This window comes from Triplophysa rosa, linkage group LG16 (assembly GCF_024868665.1).
Source record: "Triplophysa rosa linkage group LG16, Trosa_1v2, whole genome shotgun sequence".
Classification (NCBI taxonomy): domain Eukaryota; kingdom Metazoa; phylum Chordata; class Actinopteri; order Cypriniformes; family Nemacheilidae; genus Triplophysa; species Triplophysa rosa.
Window position 1 is genome coordinate 8,829,766 of NC_079905.1, and position 17,098 is coordinate 8,846,863.

A 17,098-nucleotide genomic window follows, 5' to 3' on the forward strand; every position below is an offset into this window, starting at 1 on the left:
CATCGGCAATACAATTCGAAAGCCTTTATATACTGTCTTAATGGGGTATTGAAATTAAATGACCCTAGTTTTTCATGCATGCAACTGCTCGTTGTAAGATATAAAAGTGTCAGCAGTCGCTTATGACATTATACGCTGATGTTAGAAATATGCCAGCGAGTGAGATTTATTGCCTTATTTCAACAATATTACCGGAATGTTAAACAACATCATTTCCCAGAACACACTGAATCGATGTCATACCAGAACCATCACAGCTGAGAGACTCCATTTAAGAGATAAAGCCCAGTGGTGTGGATGCAGTACAGACAGACAAGAAATGTTTCTTGTTAGAAATGTCACTAACAAGTTTTCATTTAAGTTTTCAAGCAAAAGTGTCTAGTGATCGATTTGTTACCAAGACATGCTACATTTTAGACATTTCATTCATTCACTTCAAAGCTAAAGGCCTGTTTCACACCAAGAACGCTAACTATAAAAATGCCTATAATGATGATGACTCTATTATATTAGTATCCACATCAATGGCCGATGTTATATTTTATATCTCTCTTTTAAAAGCTCTGTGTGGTGGAAACATCACTTCCATGAACGGCACCATCTTTTCCCCTGGTCACCCAGCTGAGTACCCCAACTTCCAGGATTGTGTGTGGAGCGTGAGGGTGCCCCCTGGAAACGGCATCTACATCAACTTCACTGTCCTCAGCACAGAACCCATCTATGACTACATCACTGTGTGGTAAAGGCTCATGATTGTGTCATGATGAACTTGAATTTGAATGTTTAGGGCTTTTTAAGTAGACTGAAAGGTTTTATGCACGTTTTTATTTAGTAATAATGATATGCAGGTAGGCCTATGTATACAGCCACAGAAAAATGAAGAGACCCTTTTAAAATAATTTTCAGTTATTCTGAACATACTATTTATAGGTGTGTTTTTAGGTAAAAATATTGTTTTTTGTTTTATTCCGTGGACGACTAACAAAATACAAGTTCATATTCACTTTTAAGCAATGAAACTATAATATTTGTACATGTATTTAGTGTGAGTGAGTGAGTGAGTGAGTGAGTGAGTGAGTGAGTGAGTGAGTGAGTGAGTGAGTGAGTGAGTGAGTGAGTGAGTGAGTGAGTGAGTGAGTGAGTGAGTGAGTGAGTGAGTGAGTGAGTGAGTGAGTGAGTGAGTGAGTGAGTGAGTGAGTGACCTATTAGTCAGATATGGTGACCCATACCCGAAATGTGACCTCTGCATTTAACCCATCAGAGAGTAGTGAACACACGCACAGCAAGTGGTGAACACACATACACCTGGAGCAGTGGGCAGCTATCACTGCAGCGCCCGGGGAGCAAGTAGGGGTAAGGTGCCTTGCTCAAGGGCACCTCAGTTGTTACCCGTCGGCCCTGAGAATCCAACCGGCAACCTTCTGGTCACGAGTCCGACTCTCTAACCATTAGGCCACGAGTGCCTTGTCATGCTGTCAGTCTTTCACATTGCTGTTGGATGACTTTGTCACTCCTGAGGTTTGATTTTGTTGAAATTCAACAGACACTGCACTTGAATGGTCACAATTCATCTAGAAATGCTGATTAATTTACAATTCTAAATGGTTTCTTAATTTTTTCCACGGCTGTATATTATACATTCAGATATTCCGCAAGACAACTAAGATGGAACACAACAAAGAACATAATAACTGAAATTATACATTAATACTGATCAAAGGTTTACACATCTTTATTTCTTAATAATTATTTCTTTGAGAATCAACGACTGCTTGCAGGATTTTGTAATAGTTGTATAACTTCCCCACAGAGGTTTTTCTGTGTTAATTTCCCTTCTGAGCTTCGTCTTGCCAACATTTCAAGAAAGGTTTTGCTAATTGGCTATACTTTACTTTATTTGCGTTCTACGGCTACTGGTTGGTCTCCTAACGGAAATTAAGCCCGTTTTCTTTGGTGTCTTCTTAGATGCACATGTTCGACTCTAAATGTGTCTTCAAACAAGTCGAATTCCTCTGAGGTTTAGCAGCACCAATATAATGAAATTAGTACGGAATAGTCAAACAACAATTTGGATTGTATACTTAAAGTTCTTTGAGGAATAAGTCACTAAATGAATCTCCCAGGGATCAGAGTTAGAGCGAAGATATTTTCGTAGCACTTTTGAAGCTGCTGATGTATATCTTACTGCGGAAAATCTAAAGCACGGCAGGAGGTAGCCAGGATTCGTGTCCTCGCAGAGTCAATTTAGGCCAGTTGGCTGTTTGGAAGAGCAGAAGCTTTGAATAATTGTCCACAGCATCGTTTTGACACCCCGTTGCGGGGGACATCAAATAATGCATTGAGTGAAACCCAAGATGAATGCAAAAATGAATGTCATCTGTGCTCTTTTCATATCAGAGGTCCCGCTTGTTTAGGAAAAACTCCAGAGGGTACATTTATTTATTAATGGCTCCAGCACACCCTGCACTCCACGCAGTGTTAAATAATGTATTTTCAGCACAGATAGAGCTTATATTATTGCATTTATTTCTTTGCTCTGAATTTTGATTTCAGTATTTATGCTCCTTGCCGCTGGGCTTCAGTCTTGAAACATGCTCAACACACGTGCACATACAGTACAATCTTGCACTTTCTTTGGGAGCTACATCCATTCCTTAATGTGATGCTCCCAGTGACCACCTCATGTATCATATGTGACCTAGATAAAACTGTGTCCGCTAGTTCATTAGTCCAACCCTATCGTTCAAGTGCAAAACGAAGACTTTTAACACAAAGCCACGCCGTGCTTTTTTGCTGGGCTGGCCTGTTTTGAACACAGAGATAGCTTAATAAACTACGCGACACAGAGAAATGCCTTCCTATTTTGGAAAGACTCGCTTTCCTTTTAGTCAATAATAGGAAAAATATTGCAGTCTTCACTTAAAGTCCCATTTTAGACGGCGTTGCTCGTAAAAGCAGCGTTCAGCAATAGACTGAAGATGATCAGTCTTCTGCTATATGAAGCACATAGTTTATTTGCTTTGCGTTTAATTGTATTGCCGTTGTTTTTGCTGGGCCACTGAGTTAAAGTCTAATTTTAAGAGAATGTGGTTCATAAAAGCAAGCCTAAGTGATATGCCACAGCATAGATTAGTTTTAAAATATAAAATGTTGAATTTATTAGTCTGGGGTGTAATAGCAGAGTTATTGTTTTGGGACCACTGTATAAGTCTTCATTGGATAGGTTTCAGACAACATAATTTGGGTGTAATTCTCTAAAAACGAATCACAAATCTTGATAGAAAGATGGCATTTGGTTAATTCATACATATGTAGCTTTATGCACTGAAATGATTTGTGCACATATGTGTGCATTTGTCCATTTTTTTATAAATGCATGTATTAAATTCAATGACTTAGACTTTGCTTATTACAAATAATATCATAATTGATACATGTGACTATGAATTTTTAAAAAATTGTCATGTTTTAATGTTTTAGGGATGGTCCAGATCAGAGTTCCCCACAGATCGGTCAGTTCAGTGGTAACACAGCTTTGGAGTCCGTCTACAGCACGTCTAATCAGATCCTCATCAAGTTTCACAGCGACTTCAGTGGGAGTGGCTTCTTTGTGCTTAGTTACCACGGTAAGACCCTCCACGCACTCTTACCAGCCCACTTTCATTCCCCGGCTGTCTCTACTTACGTTTTACCCGTTTACTATTCGGTTATATCCACACCTATAGCAGATTGTTAACCATGCAAACTGTAATTAAAGCGGATTGAACAGACTGTTGGAGACTGGATGTTATTACACTTATCCATCCCTGTTTAAAGGGTTCTAAATGAGTGCAAGTTTCATGTTTAGACCTTGTAGCCTCATGTATACAGTATGTAAACCCCATACTTTACATAAATTACTGCTCAGGCTTGGTTTATTTTGTCCTTGGTTCTTAAATGTGTAAGATGGTGTTCAAGCCCCCAGCCAGCGATCAGGGTTGGAAAATTGCTGCCTTCTGTTTTGCTGTCTGTCAATAGTGTCATTTCTTTTTAGTTCACATCTCCACCCACACATGCAGTTTCTGCTGCACAAGAACTCAGTGACCTGCATTTACACTGATTATATTGATGTAAATTGGGCCGCTGAGCAGTGTTTATGGTTTATGGGCTTTCATATTGATCCACGGCCCGTGTCAGCTGTCACTCAAAGCTTAACCATTCTTAAACTCATTGAGGGAAATTATCGTTTCAGACTGTAAGTCACACCAACAGCATCAAACCACTTATTTTAAGTTTCCTCACCCGTCCTTTGGATTAAACTGCAGGTTTTCTATGTGTACCGTAGTTATTCAAGGCTGTGATGTGCGTACATGTCAAAAAAAAAGAGTCATCTATTTATTCAGATTTACCCTGGGAATATACCCCGCTCCATCATAATGAGTGAAGCTTGGATTCCATTTGCTACGGAGCCGAGTCTAAAAGACAAGTTTATTTCCAACCAACTGCTTTGATATGAATTAGTAAAAATGACCTGCCATTAAACGGAAATATTCATCTAGTATTTATTACGTTATCTAATCATATTACGGCTCTGTCGGGTTTGCTAGTCGGCTCTCTGATATTGCATCCTCCGGTGTTATAAGCCAATCTGACCAAAGCCGCTTAGGCAAGAATCTATAGAATATGATTATGAGTCCGGAATGGGCTCTGTAATGCAGAAATCATGCCATTCAAATTCACTCAGATTTAGTAGTGGGGTTTTACTCAATATTCCACCCAGACACCAAGGACATCAATGAGGCATCGGTGAGTGAGAAGCACCAGGCAGTCCGTTTTAAAAACTTAATTTTGAAGTTTCATTCTGATGGCTCTCAGAAACACACGCTATCTAGTTCCGCTTCCCCAGTGCTTGATTTATCAAAGGAAAACTGCAGGCAAGTTGAACAAAAACAATCTAGACAGAAGAAAACAAGTGTGTGTAATTGCATGAATTTTGAGGCAGATTTATGAAACGGTTGCAGCACATTACGTGCAGTATTTCAATTTATAAAACGGGTAGTTCCAATCCTTTATTCTGATTGGTCAATAGCTGTACTTCATTCACAATAAAGCTGGCTTCACCTAACGATTCTGTGTGTCACTACTATGCAGCCTTAGCAATGTAAAGGAAACGTTCTGTTGCTGTTTACAATCGTCTGGCACAGTTTTTTCCAGTGGAAGGAAGGCTTTAAGTGATTTTACTTCATGAAAACGCCGCCTTCAGAGTTTACACGGAAACGATAATGCCGTCGTTTTCAAAAACGTGCACTTTGTGACCCGTTTTCAAAAGTTTGCGTTTTCAGTCCCCCAAAATGCATAAGAAGTCTCTAAATGCGCTGAAATAGTGATGTCATGCCTTTGTCATACTTTTTAGCGCAATTTCTCCCCTTTTCCTTGTAAATTTGGTTCGTTTTATATATTGTCTCAATCACAAAAGTCATATTTACTGGCCACAATAAACACTGCGTGTGTAGAGTCATTTTTGTTTTGTTGTTGTGCTGTTTTGTTCTGTTTTGCTCTGCTTTGCTTTGTTTTGTTTAATCTTACCCTGTTACGACTAAAGGCTAATTCACACTGATCCCACAAACACCAACATTCTAAATTCTAATTGTTTGTTGGTGTTTGTTGAATCAGTGTGAATTAGACTTTATACACAGCGTAAACTTTCCTTATCATAGCCGAGGTTCTTCTTCAGAAGTTAAATGACTTTAGTCACATGGCTTTCGATCAGATCTTCTGCCCACAGTTCTTTGGATGCCCCTTTCATTGCTCTTCCAGTTTCCCTGAAACACAACGCTGATCTTGTCAGAAGACAAGCTGAGGAGGAGCAACATGCTAAGTGAGCTTCAGTAGTTAATTAGTGTCTTTTCAACCCTGCCTTCTGAAAGCTAAACTTGGCTCGCCATTAGACGTGAGAAGACAAAGCCAATGTCTTCTGTCTCCATTTATCAGCTTCTGATGTCCTCAAGACGGAGAGCTCAAAGGCTTCTGATATCCATCTTAATCGGCCTGAATTCTCGACAATTACTTCATGTCAAACCTCGAATCAGCACGTCAGGTCTGACGTCCTGTTGCCTTCCCAGATTTCATTAACACCAGAATAATTAATGCGACAATTACGCAGTGCAAAGCTACTCGGTAATTATCATCAACGCGCACAGCTATCTATATATTTGCACGGGATAGGCTGCAGCGTTGTTATTCTCGCACAACAAATGCATTACTCTTGCAATCCATATGCGGATAAATGTTTAGTTAATTCTCTCTCTTCCTAAGTGATTCGCTCATTATGTTAGTATGTTGTTTGTGTTTTGTTCTTAGCGGTTGTACCAACTGTGACATGCTTGTTAGGGCATATGTCTGCCGTGAATTCAGAGATGCTAGTGATTGTTAAAACTATTTGGATGTGGCTAAGGGGCGCAGAGGGTGGGATTATGACCTCGGCCAGTGGGGCTCGGGATCTCTGAAGCAGGACTGCAAGACTGCAATTGAACCCTTGGTGCTTTGGGCTCATAGCGTATACACAACAGTTTTTAGCCTTTATCCAGAAATACTAGTGTCCAGTAATAGTGTTATAGTAAATACTGTTCCATCTATGTCAAAACCATGTAGACCAAGGTTTTCCAGAATGTTTGAATTCAATTGCTTTCGAAAGTCTACACACACTAATGCTTTGGTTGCTTTTGTTCACCCAACAATGAAAATTCTTCCATCATTTTCTCACCCTCATGTCATTCCAGACCTTAATTCTCCAGAAGAACACAGAAAAGATATTTTGAAGGGCATTTGCAACCAAACGCCGTTGGCTCCTATTTGACTTCCATTGTGTGGACAAAAAATCGCTGAGACGTTTCTCAAAATATCTTCTTTTGTGTTACACAGGAAAAAGTCATACATAGGTTCTGAACGACATAAGGGTAAATAAATGATGACAGAATTTTTATTTTTGGGTGAACTCTCTTCAAATTTTTGCACCTGACACACAGAATGCATGAAGGACTTTCAATCTCTGAAATCTTTGTAATCTTCTTTTGCAGCCTACCAGCTACGAGTGTGCCAGCCTCCACCAGAGGTGCCAAACGCAGATATCCTGATGGAGGACAATGAGTTAGAGATAGGTATGAACACTGTACATGGTTAGAAAAGTGATTCTACACTTGATTTACCTTTCATTTTTTCAATAGCGAAACCAGTCTATTCTGGTTTAATGAATGTTTTGATATACTTTTAGGCATTGCTCCGCAAGCTGAAGCATTAGGAAGCACATGCTTTCATTTTGGACTTTATCATCCGTGCAACTTTCTAAAACAACCGGCGTTGCATTTAACTGGTGCTTGAAAAGTAAGGCCAGCTGTACTGTAAATGAGAGAGATTCACCCTGCCCTGTTGCCTAGACACGGGCACCGCATAAGAAGGTTACTCTGGGAACACTCCAACGCATCATGCGTTCAACCATCTTCAGATGCTCAAGCTTGATTATTTTCAGATACAGGCACTGGGGGTGGATGATGTTGTGGGGGTGTTGTCACGCAAAGAGAATAAAAGCAATTTATCAGTCGCTGCTGCATGCGCTGCTTCAACTGCATCAACTCTTCAAATTTACCCTTAAAATATATATTCATCACCCCTCACATATCTACCATCTATTTCTATTAAAGCCATGCGGGTTAGCTGTCCCACGTAATTAAACAGACGTTTAATCATCGCAACTCACTTTCTCTCTCTCTCTATCTCAGGTGATATTATCCGGTATCGATGTCACCCTGGATTTACCCTGGTGGGCAGTGAGATTATAACATGCCGGTTGGGAGAGAGATTGCAGATGGACGGACATCCACCTTCCTGTCAAGGTGGGTACACTTTCAAGCCCCTTTTACAGCACAGGCCCACCAGCTTTCATTTGACTAGGATTATGTGGCTATCGCATCTTTTATATGCCTGCCCTGCACAACGCAGCCTTGAATAAGGGGTTAAAGGTGTGTAAAAGTGCAAGAACATGTCGCCATGGAAACGACCAGCCTCCGTCCACAAGTAAATCACAGGATATCGGGAAAGCAAGGCTATGGGCTCTAATCATTCAGACAAGTATCATATATGTAATGGAGGGTAAAATGTGATCAGAAGCCGTATTGCTCATAAGCCATGAAGAGCTCAGTCATTGGCTGTCATCGTCCCTTCCCTCAGTTTGCGTGTTGTTGAGCAATGCGGTTCTCGCTGAGTTTAGTGGCTCAGACAGCTGCTGCCATTAATCTTTCATGACTCCATCCTTCTCTCCGCTTTCCCACGAGAGAGCACTCACTTTGTTAGATTTGTCCTGTGCTTAGATTCAGGAAAGTGCCTGGAAACGGTAGCTCAATCATTTGTCATGCACATTAAAGCAGTTTCAGAGCGGAATAAACAGAGTGACTTCCCATGAAGTGTTTTTTGCAAAGTATGGGACATTTCAGGCAGGAAAAATTGCGGCTTAATTTTTTTAACAGTGTTATTTCCCACCTTTGAAGTTTTTGAAGAAATATGGTATCAACAGACCAATTGTTTATTTTTTTGGTTTAAATTTTTTTGTTGTATAATACTAAGACTTTTATTCATTTGAAAGAAATCTAACCCAACACTCGAATAAAGCAAAGCATTTCACATACAGTAGAAGACATATGTTAGGTTTCAAGTTCAAAGAACTGTTGGTTTTTTATATAGTAATAACTTAACAGACTGCCTGAGAAATAGAAGAATAATAGTTTAAGATCAATATACACCAGCGCCACAAAGTGTCTTTAGCCACACAAATGTAGGAGTTTCTTTGCATGACAACACACATTTTAAACATTGAGTTATTTAGTTTAGAAAGAAAAAAGATCTGAAATAGTAGATCATCATTGACTTTCTTCTTCTGCAGAACACAAAAGAAGATATTTTGAAAAATGTTGGTAACCGAACAACAGCGGTACCCATTGACTCTGGATTTGTGTCTGTACAATAGAAGTGGTTACCAACATTCTTCAAAATATCTTCTTCTGTGTTCTGCTTAAGTCATACAGTTTACAGGTAAATGAAGACAGAATTTCCATTTTTGGACTTTTGATCTAGCTTTTTTAATAAATAGGATAAACTGTAATTGCAAAAAAAGCTTAAAGTAAAGTTTGTTGAGAGAGTATTGTTTCATGTTATACAATGAAATTATTTTGTGGCACAAATGCTTTTTGGTGCCATGCCCTTTGTATAGACAATTGCTTTGTTGAAAATGAATACACAGTAAAATGTGTGCTGTTTGTTTATTTCCCACAGTGCAATGCCCTGCTCATGATATTCGATTCGATTCATCTGGGGTGGTTCTGAGCCCGGGGTACCCAGACAGTTACCCCAACCTACAGATGTGTTCATGGAGCATCAACGTGGAGAAGGGTTACAACATCACCATGTATTTTGAGTTTTACCAGACTGAGAAGGAATACGACATTCTAGAAGTCTTTGATGGTAGATGTTTTCTCCTTTAAACTAGGCTGTTGTTAATGTTTTTGAGGTTTACTTCATATTGTTTTACAGTAGTTGTTAGAATATATAGGCCTAGCTATTGTAATGATACCAACAACACATCAGCCTATTTGCAGTTTATTATTTGCATTCAGAATTATTTTCCTGTTATTCATGACTATAATAATAGATGTCCAACTCATTTTTGGGTCACGACTCAAATGCATGAGCTGAACCACTGGTCTAAAAAGATTGGATATTCTACCAGTCGTGCCCATTCACTCTTATTATAAACGCTTTGTCTGCTTTTGCCATTTTCAGGATATTTCCCAAAAGAAATTTCAAGAGCAACGTTAGATTGTGTTCCCCTTAAGCGCCAACCTACTTTTATGAGTTTCATCTTTTCTGACAGGTATAATTTGATGTAACAGTTCTCCTGCAAATTGTCTCTTGCCTCTCCTCTCTTTTTTTGTTTGAAGGGCCCACAATTCACAGTCAGACACTGGCTACCCTGAGCGGTGACCTCCCCACGCCATTCAACCTCACCACCACCGGCCATCAGCTTCTCCTGCGCTGGTCAGCCGACCATGGCACCAATAAGAGGGGGTTCCGTATCCGCTATGTCGGTGAGTATCAAAGTATGTATCCATTTAAATCTCTTTATTGCTTGCACGATTTCCTTCTCTGGTGTCCAATTTGTGTCCGCATGCATATTTTGGGTTGAGAAAGCGTGCGTGTGTGTGGGTAGTTGACATTAAATACTTTGGTAAAGTTAAGAGTATACTTCATTCAGAGCTATTTTAACAAAATTCATTAAGCTAATTGTTTTATGGTTATTATTCGTGCAGGTTTTGAACTCGTATTCTTTTGAGAGGAATATTTGTACAAAAAAATGAATCACACCTGGCGAACAATATACTGTAAATAAACCGGTACAAGTAAAAAGTTTTGAAATGATGAAAAACTTACTACAAATGGTAATGATAATCTTAAATATGTGTAGTTGACAAATAAACCTTAAAGGTGTCCTATGGGGAGACATAGCAAAATTTAGAAAACAAAATGTTTTATATTATTAATATTTACAAAGAGAGATTCATGTTTATAGTTATAATTTATCGTTCGTTTTTTTTCCAAATTTTTGCCGTCACACCATAGGACAAATTTGCATATTAGACTGTCAACTACCCATATACAAAAGTATTGATGTTGATGGAAAAAGTCCATGAGCATCTTACATGCGTCAGCTACCCATATATTGTTTAATCAGAATTGCGTGTTCATGTGTATGTGTGCATGTGAGTGCATGTGTCCGTGCAGATGACATTTCTGTGTAAGTGTGACTGTCTGTTAAACTTAGACATGCAGTACTTGATGGATTTATTTTGTCTTCTACACCCCAGAGAGGTCGTGCTTTTTACAGACAATCATACTGACAACAAGAAGGGGCTGAGACCCACTAGCCCAGTCAAGTGTCAAGTGATACTACAGTCGCCTCTGTGGATGTCAGACATACCTGGGGACTTCAAACGCACATTGCTCTTTGCCTTTTCATATTTTAACAATTAATCCACATATTCTAAATATCTGTTTTCAAAAGAGACCAACATTATGAATGTCAACCGAACTGTTCAGGAACTGCAGCCAAAATTTGACTGGGCCGTTTCTATTTGCTACCCCATGTGTCAGAAGTTTTCCTCTAAGTCAGTGTCTTTCTCTCCGTGTTTGGAAACTTAGTTTCACTCAGCAAATTTTCTAAACTGTCCTTCCGACTTCGGGTCCTTCCAGGAAGGCCATTTTCGCCTGAGGGCACCAGCACCACTGAGCTTTACTTTACTTTTCCATCGTCCATCGTCCTAAACCCAGAATTATCTGTTGTTTGGCCCACACAAATCCTGGCTGAATGTACATTAAACCCAGGCCTGGATTAAACTTCTCCAGTGAAAACTTCTCTGCCCATTTAAGACTAAAATAGCTTTGTCCTCTATGACCGGTGCCGGTAAGAATAAAGTTATGCTAAGCTGTGCTCAGACTACCTTTGAACCGAGATGAAATGAAAGGTGACACCCCACGTACGCACTGTTTTTTAAGGCTTTAACGTCCTGTCTGTCGTTTTCGTCTCCTTAAAATCAATGATGAATGTCTTGTTCATTTCAATAGTTAGAATAAGAGAATTTCCACTTGTATGCGTTAACGCTTTGTTTCAGTTCAAAGGCCGAGCTTAAGTTTGAATTCCTCTGTCTTCTGTGAGACTTGGCAAGACCAAACGTACGATTATGAAAGGCTCTTTCTGTTTGTGGAGTTTTTTTGGTCGCTGTCAAGCTGAGTTTGATTGACATGGTTATTGATGTGTGTGTGTTTGGTTTCCAGCAGAGTGTGTGACTTGCATTGCCCTCAGAAAGTATTCAATGTTCTCGTTGATCCTGTCAGATTTTAAAACATTGAAATATTTATATTTTTCATCTTTCTTCACTAACCATTCATTCAATACATGTATTCAATACATGTCCAGACTCCGGCTAACTTTCCTCTGAAGTCATTCCTTATAGTTTTTGCCATATGTTTTGGGTCATTTGTGGTCTCTGTATTAAATGCAGATTGAAAGTGATGTTCCTCTGGGATTCAGCATCATCCTTGTTCTGTTTATAGCTTTTTTCTAAGGAACAGTGCACCCAAAAATTAAAATTTTGTCTTGACTTTTCACCCTCACGTTGTTCAAATCTGTATAATTTTTTGTTCTGATGAACACAGAGAAAGATATTTGGAAGAATTCTTGTAACCAAACAGTTCTTGGCCACCATTGACTACCATAGTAGGAAAAAATGCTTTATAAATTTCTTTGTTCTGATGAACACAAAGAATGTAGAAAAGCAAACCGTTCTGGGGAACTTTTCACTACCATTGTAGTTTTTCCTACTATGGTAGTCAATGGTGGCCAAGAACTGTTTGGTTACAAGCATTCTTCCAAATATCTTTCTCTGTGTTCATCAGAACAAAGAAATGTATTCAGATTTGGAACAACTCAAGGATGAGTAAATGATGACAGAATTTTTATTTTTGGGTGAACTGTCCCTTTAAGTTCATAATAGAGCATGAGGATGCCAGGCCTACTGTAGTGTCTGGGATTGTGTTTTGCTGTCGGGCAGAAATCCTGCAAAACCACTACCTTTTCAGAAAATGGAAAAATACTGTATTTTTTAAATAATTAAACATTGTGTTATCAAAGTTGATATTGTATGGTCAGACACTTGCATGTCAACATTAAGTGCATTGCATTAGGTTTTCATCCATTAAGTTTATTGTAGCGTTGTTGGCGCTCAGGTTTTTGGTCATTTCGCCGAAATCTCCTGCTTTTATAATAAAGGATTGATGCATTTTAGATTTTAAATCGCATTTTTTTACAGTGGGACATATTTTATTAATAAATATGTGCATATAACAAAGATTTTTTGGTTTCTCTTTGGATAATCAATACATTGACCCAAAAAGGATATTTAAGCCAAGCCTCTTTAATGTATACATTGATTTCCATTAAATTTGTTGGTTTTTAAAAACTCTAAAACAAAATTAAAACAAACAGTACTTTATACGTTTGATTGTGGCTTAAGTTTCCAAATACTTAACTCGTGAGGCAAATGTTCCTCTGTTTTAAAAATGACTGAACCTGAACTCCATCATTCCTTTAGTACCATGTTTACAAAGTTGCAAAAGTAATGTCTACATTCTTTACGAATTGCTGGAGGACATGCTGGCACCGTATAACTTTCCATCTTAAAATCCTATGATTTTTCTGTCACACCTTCTGCTAACTTCCAATTTGCTAAATTCAGTGAGTGAAAAAGTTATAAATTAGATCTGTGACCTTTTCACACGTTAAAATATTCATCCCCCCAAAAGAACGAATCTGCCCTAGAAAACAGCATCACTATCCCAAGGAATGTTGGTTGAAACACATAGGAGTTTTACTTTGTTATTATAGTTGCTCAGTAGACATAACCTTTTCCCTTCAGCCCTTCCCGCAGTGTTTCTAGGGCTGTTTAACTCCTATATGCTTGAAAGTCCTGTGACACGGTGCTCTGCTCAGGGTGGCGATTAAGGAACTGATGGGGTCTGGTATCTGTCTGTCTGTCCATACAGCTTTGTACTGCAGCACTCCGGATTCTCCTCTTCATGGATCCATAAGCAGCCAGACTGGAGGACACTTAAACAGCCTGGTGCGCTGGGCATGTGACCGCGGGTACCGGCTTATTGGGAAAAGCACTGCTGTTTGCAAGAAAACCCCCTTTGGCTTCTACGCCTGGGATGCCCCTGTTCCTGCTTGCCAAGGTAAGTGGCAGAAAATGGGTTTTCAGCCCTTTTTGCGCTGGTATTTCTCGGTTTCTCTGGGCTCGTAATTGTGTAAAACAAATTCAATAACCTGTTAATTTTGAATATGCATTTTATTGGTCAATTTCTGTGATGACAGCCAATCGGTTCTGAGCTTTCCTGACTGCACACGGACTCTTGTGCCTCTTTCTTTCTCAAATGTACCGGCAGTTTTCCACTCAATAAATCTAGAGGGCCCGTGCAGAGCCATGATTCATACTTAGTGTCATTGCAGAATACTGCGCTTTGATAAATAATATGTGCTGGTGCGTCTTGCATAAGAAAGGAAAACTTGAAGCGAGGTGGGACGTTCCATAGGTTGGTTTGCAATGCTTATTGCATATTTGGACTATGGAAAACTTTTTGAATACTTTGAATGCTACTTCATTGTTTATGAAAAAGTACTGGCATTAGGTGCATGTGAATATTGACTTTTTGAAGTCAAGGTTGTTAATCCAATGAATGTTATGAAATGAATTGTTCAATAGGCACATATAGGCTTTTAACCTTATAGAGTTTCAGTGTATTTTTGTGACCATTTTTATCATAAAAATAGTTCTGACCTTTAACAGAGACGGCCTATGTCTATAAGTACTCAAATGTGGTTTCAATTACCCCTTGAAAACTAGCCATTCGAAAAACCAATTCTCAATGCTCTAAAGGCAAAATGTTCCAATGCAGCAATAAAGCAACGATTAAAGGGTTTTTAATTAACTTTTAATTAACAATTATATTTTAAAGTTATGATGCCTTGACGCCCCATATGTCTGTTTCATCTTCACACCCATAAGCTGTCTCCTGTGGGGTGCCCAAAGCTCCTGTGAACGGAGGTGTGCTTGCCATGGATTACTCGGTGGGTACACGCGTGACCTACTTCTGCAACGATGGATACCGACTGTCATCCAAAGAGTTGACCAGCGCTGTGTGCCAACCTGACGGCACCTGGAGCAACCACAACAAGGTCCCTCGCTGCTCAGGTACGGTGACCGCCTACGCAGAGAGATGCTGAATTAAAACCCTTTCGGATGACCCCGGCACAATAGATCTCTCTGCTTCAGCCTGTATTTATGAGTCAATTTTGTCTGCCGTCCCAAAACTATATTTGTTGTCTCGGTACAATGGCTCGGTTTCAAACTCTAGTGAACTACTTAGTAACATGTATGATGAATATAAATATAAACCTTATATAATAACAGAAACCTGATCATTGTTTTGTAATATTTTATTATATTTCATTTAATATATTTCATTTCGCTGACATTCCTCTTGAAACCTTGTATCTCCATATTTTGTAACTTTCATTGTTAGTCACCCTTTATGTTAGTCACTGGGATTTGGAAATATCTAACCAATAGAAAGTATTACAAAGTGCTTGTCGGCTTTGACAACACAGTATTTAAAAAGTACAGTGTTTTTTTTTCATTTCCTAAAAAAAGCGAATTTGGACATCCAAGGTTTCAGAAGGACAGCGACATTTAAATTCTAGAGCACTTTTCACATTTTTGCATTATTGCAAAGCAGCTTTACATTAAATGCAATGCATATTAATACAGAAAGTTGTGATTAAAAAGAAATTATAAAATAGCCTATATTTAATACATGGCATTATTGAAAATGTTTTTATTTAGATGTACATCGACGATGAACTGGATTTTTTTTTATTTTTTAGTCAGACTTAAACAAGTGTGTGTATCAAATATTTCATAAGATGTCGATTCACTGGTAAGAAATAATTGTAAGCTATAATAGGTTTCAAAATAAAAGATGATTGAAATAATGACAACTACATCCAATTTCAACAACTTCAAAAAATGAACATTCATTAAAACTGTAGGCCTATATAGTTTACTGAGACTATGAAATATTGAAAAATTGAAAAAAGATATTAGTCAAATATTAGCATGATATGTGACATTATAATAATTATAATTATATAAATTATATATTTATAAAAATATCTAAATATTATCATTTAAATAATAATACACATACTAGCAAGGTACCATTGTAAGTTTTGAAACAGCGCCATTATTGTATATCCAATAACGTCTACAAAAGGTGCATTGCAGTTCTTATGTCTCTGTTTGTGAAAACAGCATTTAAATGTATTATGGTCTGGAGCTCAGTCGCCGATGACTGTGTTAAGTGCTAAATATGCTGGCAAATTAAATGTTACATGAGGTGACACAGTTTTTCTGGCCATGGTTGTAAATATGGGTCGCCATGTGCGTTTGTTCCACAGTTGTGGTTTGCCCAAGTATCGGGTCTTTCTCTCTGGAGCACGGACGATGGCGGATCGTTAACGGATCTCATTACGAGTACAGGACCAAAATCATCTTCACCTGCGATCCTGGCTATTACCGCCTCGGGCCCGCCCACATTCAGTGCATGGCCAATGGCGCGTGGAGCTGGAAAAACGAGAGGCCCCACTGCCAAAGTAAGGGAAATGTGTGACTCAACCCCACCAGCTGCTCGGCTGTGTAAGTCAAATGCGTTAACCTGCCAAATCGTCCCGCTTTGTTTCATCTTCTCTCCTCTCTCCACAGTCATTTCATGCGGGGATCTGGCCACGCCTCCCAATGGGAAGAAAATTGGAAGTCAGACCACCTTTGGGGCTACAGCCATATTTACATGTGACAATGGCTGTATGCTGGTGGGTTCCACTGTGAGAGAATGTCTGTCTTCCGGTCTGTGGAGTGGAACGGAGACACGCTGCTTAGGTAATGTGCTGTACGCTCGCTGCTGCTTTATGCATCTGTTCTTTCAGCCATTTTGCTCTGGAAATTGTCCAACTTGGTTTTTCAACCTTGTTGAACATTGCAGAATATATGCTTGATAAATCACTCTCAAGTCTGTGTTATGTACCCATGTAATTTCTGTACTATTTTTAATTGCAGTTGTTTGTTAAATATAAATAAAATTGCACTGTTAATGAAGCTGTCGTCTAGACAAGGAGAAAAGAGATTAAAACCACACTAAATACTTTATAAACCGGAGAGGTTTCACAGGCTGCTTTGTTGTCTTCATCTATCCCTGAAAACATTGCTCTGTGCTTTTTTGATTTTACACGTACAAAACACTTAATTACCACAGGCATGAGACGAGTCATCTCTCTAAAAGCATTGGATGTTAATATTTTAGGGGTCTTCAATTACTTTTCTTTGAGGGCCAGATTCCAAAAGTATAAATAGGATGCAGTCCAGTTTTTTTATCCTTAATTCTTCTATTATTTTGTATTTCTGTAACT

The 17,098-nt window shown here is 38.8% G+C and overlaps 1 protein-coding gene across 5 annotated transcripts in view; it reads left to right on the forward strand.

Annotated features, from left to right (window-relative positions):
* The window catches only part of csmd3b (CUB and Sushi multiple domains 3b), a 363,456-nt gene that overhangs the window by 297,871 nt on the left and 48,487 nt on the right, over window positions 1–17,098 (forward strand). For 3 of the 5 annotated variants that reach the window (XM_057354136.1, XM_057354139.1, XM_057354140.1), the window contains 10 exons: window positions 562–739; window positions 3,481–3,626; window positions 7,056–7,136; window positions 7,755–7,868; window positions 9,301–9,489; window positions 9,966–10,124; window positions 13,624–13,812; window positions 14,643–14,828; window positions 16,094–16,288; window positions 16,398–16,571. In XM_057354136.1, coding sequence (XP_057210119.1) covers window positions 562–739; window positions 3,481–3,626; window positions 7,056–7,136; window positions 7,755–7,868; window positions 9,301–9,489; window positions 9,966–10,124; window positions 13,624–13,812; window positions 14,643–14,828; window positions 16,094–16,288; window positions 16,398–16,571 — 1,611 coding nt within the window. The remainder of the gene's footprint in view (window positions 1–561; window positions 740–3,480; window positions 3,627–7,055; window positions 7,137–7,754; window positions 7,869–9,300; window positions 9,490–9,965; window positions 10,125–13,623; window positions 13,813–14,642; window positions 14,829–16,093; window positions 16,289–16,397; window positions 16,572–17,098) is intronic. The other 2 variants (XM_057354137.1, XM_057354141.1) reach the window with 1 other exon arrangement.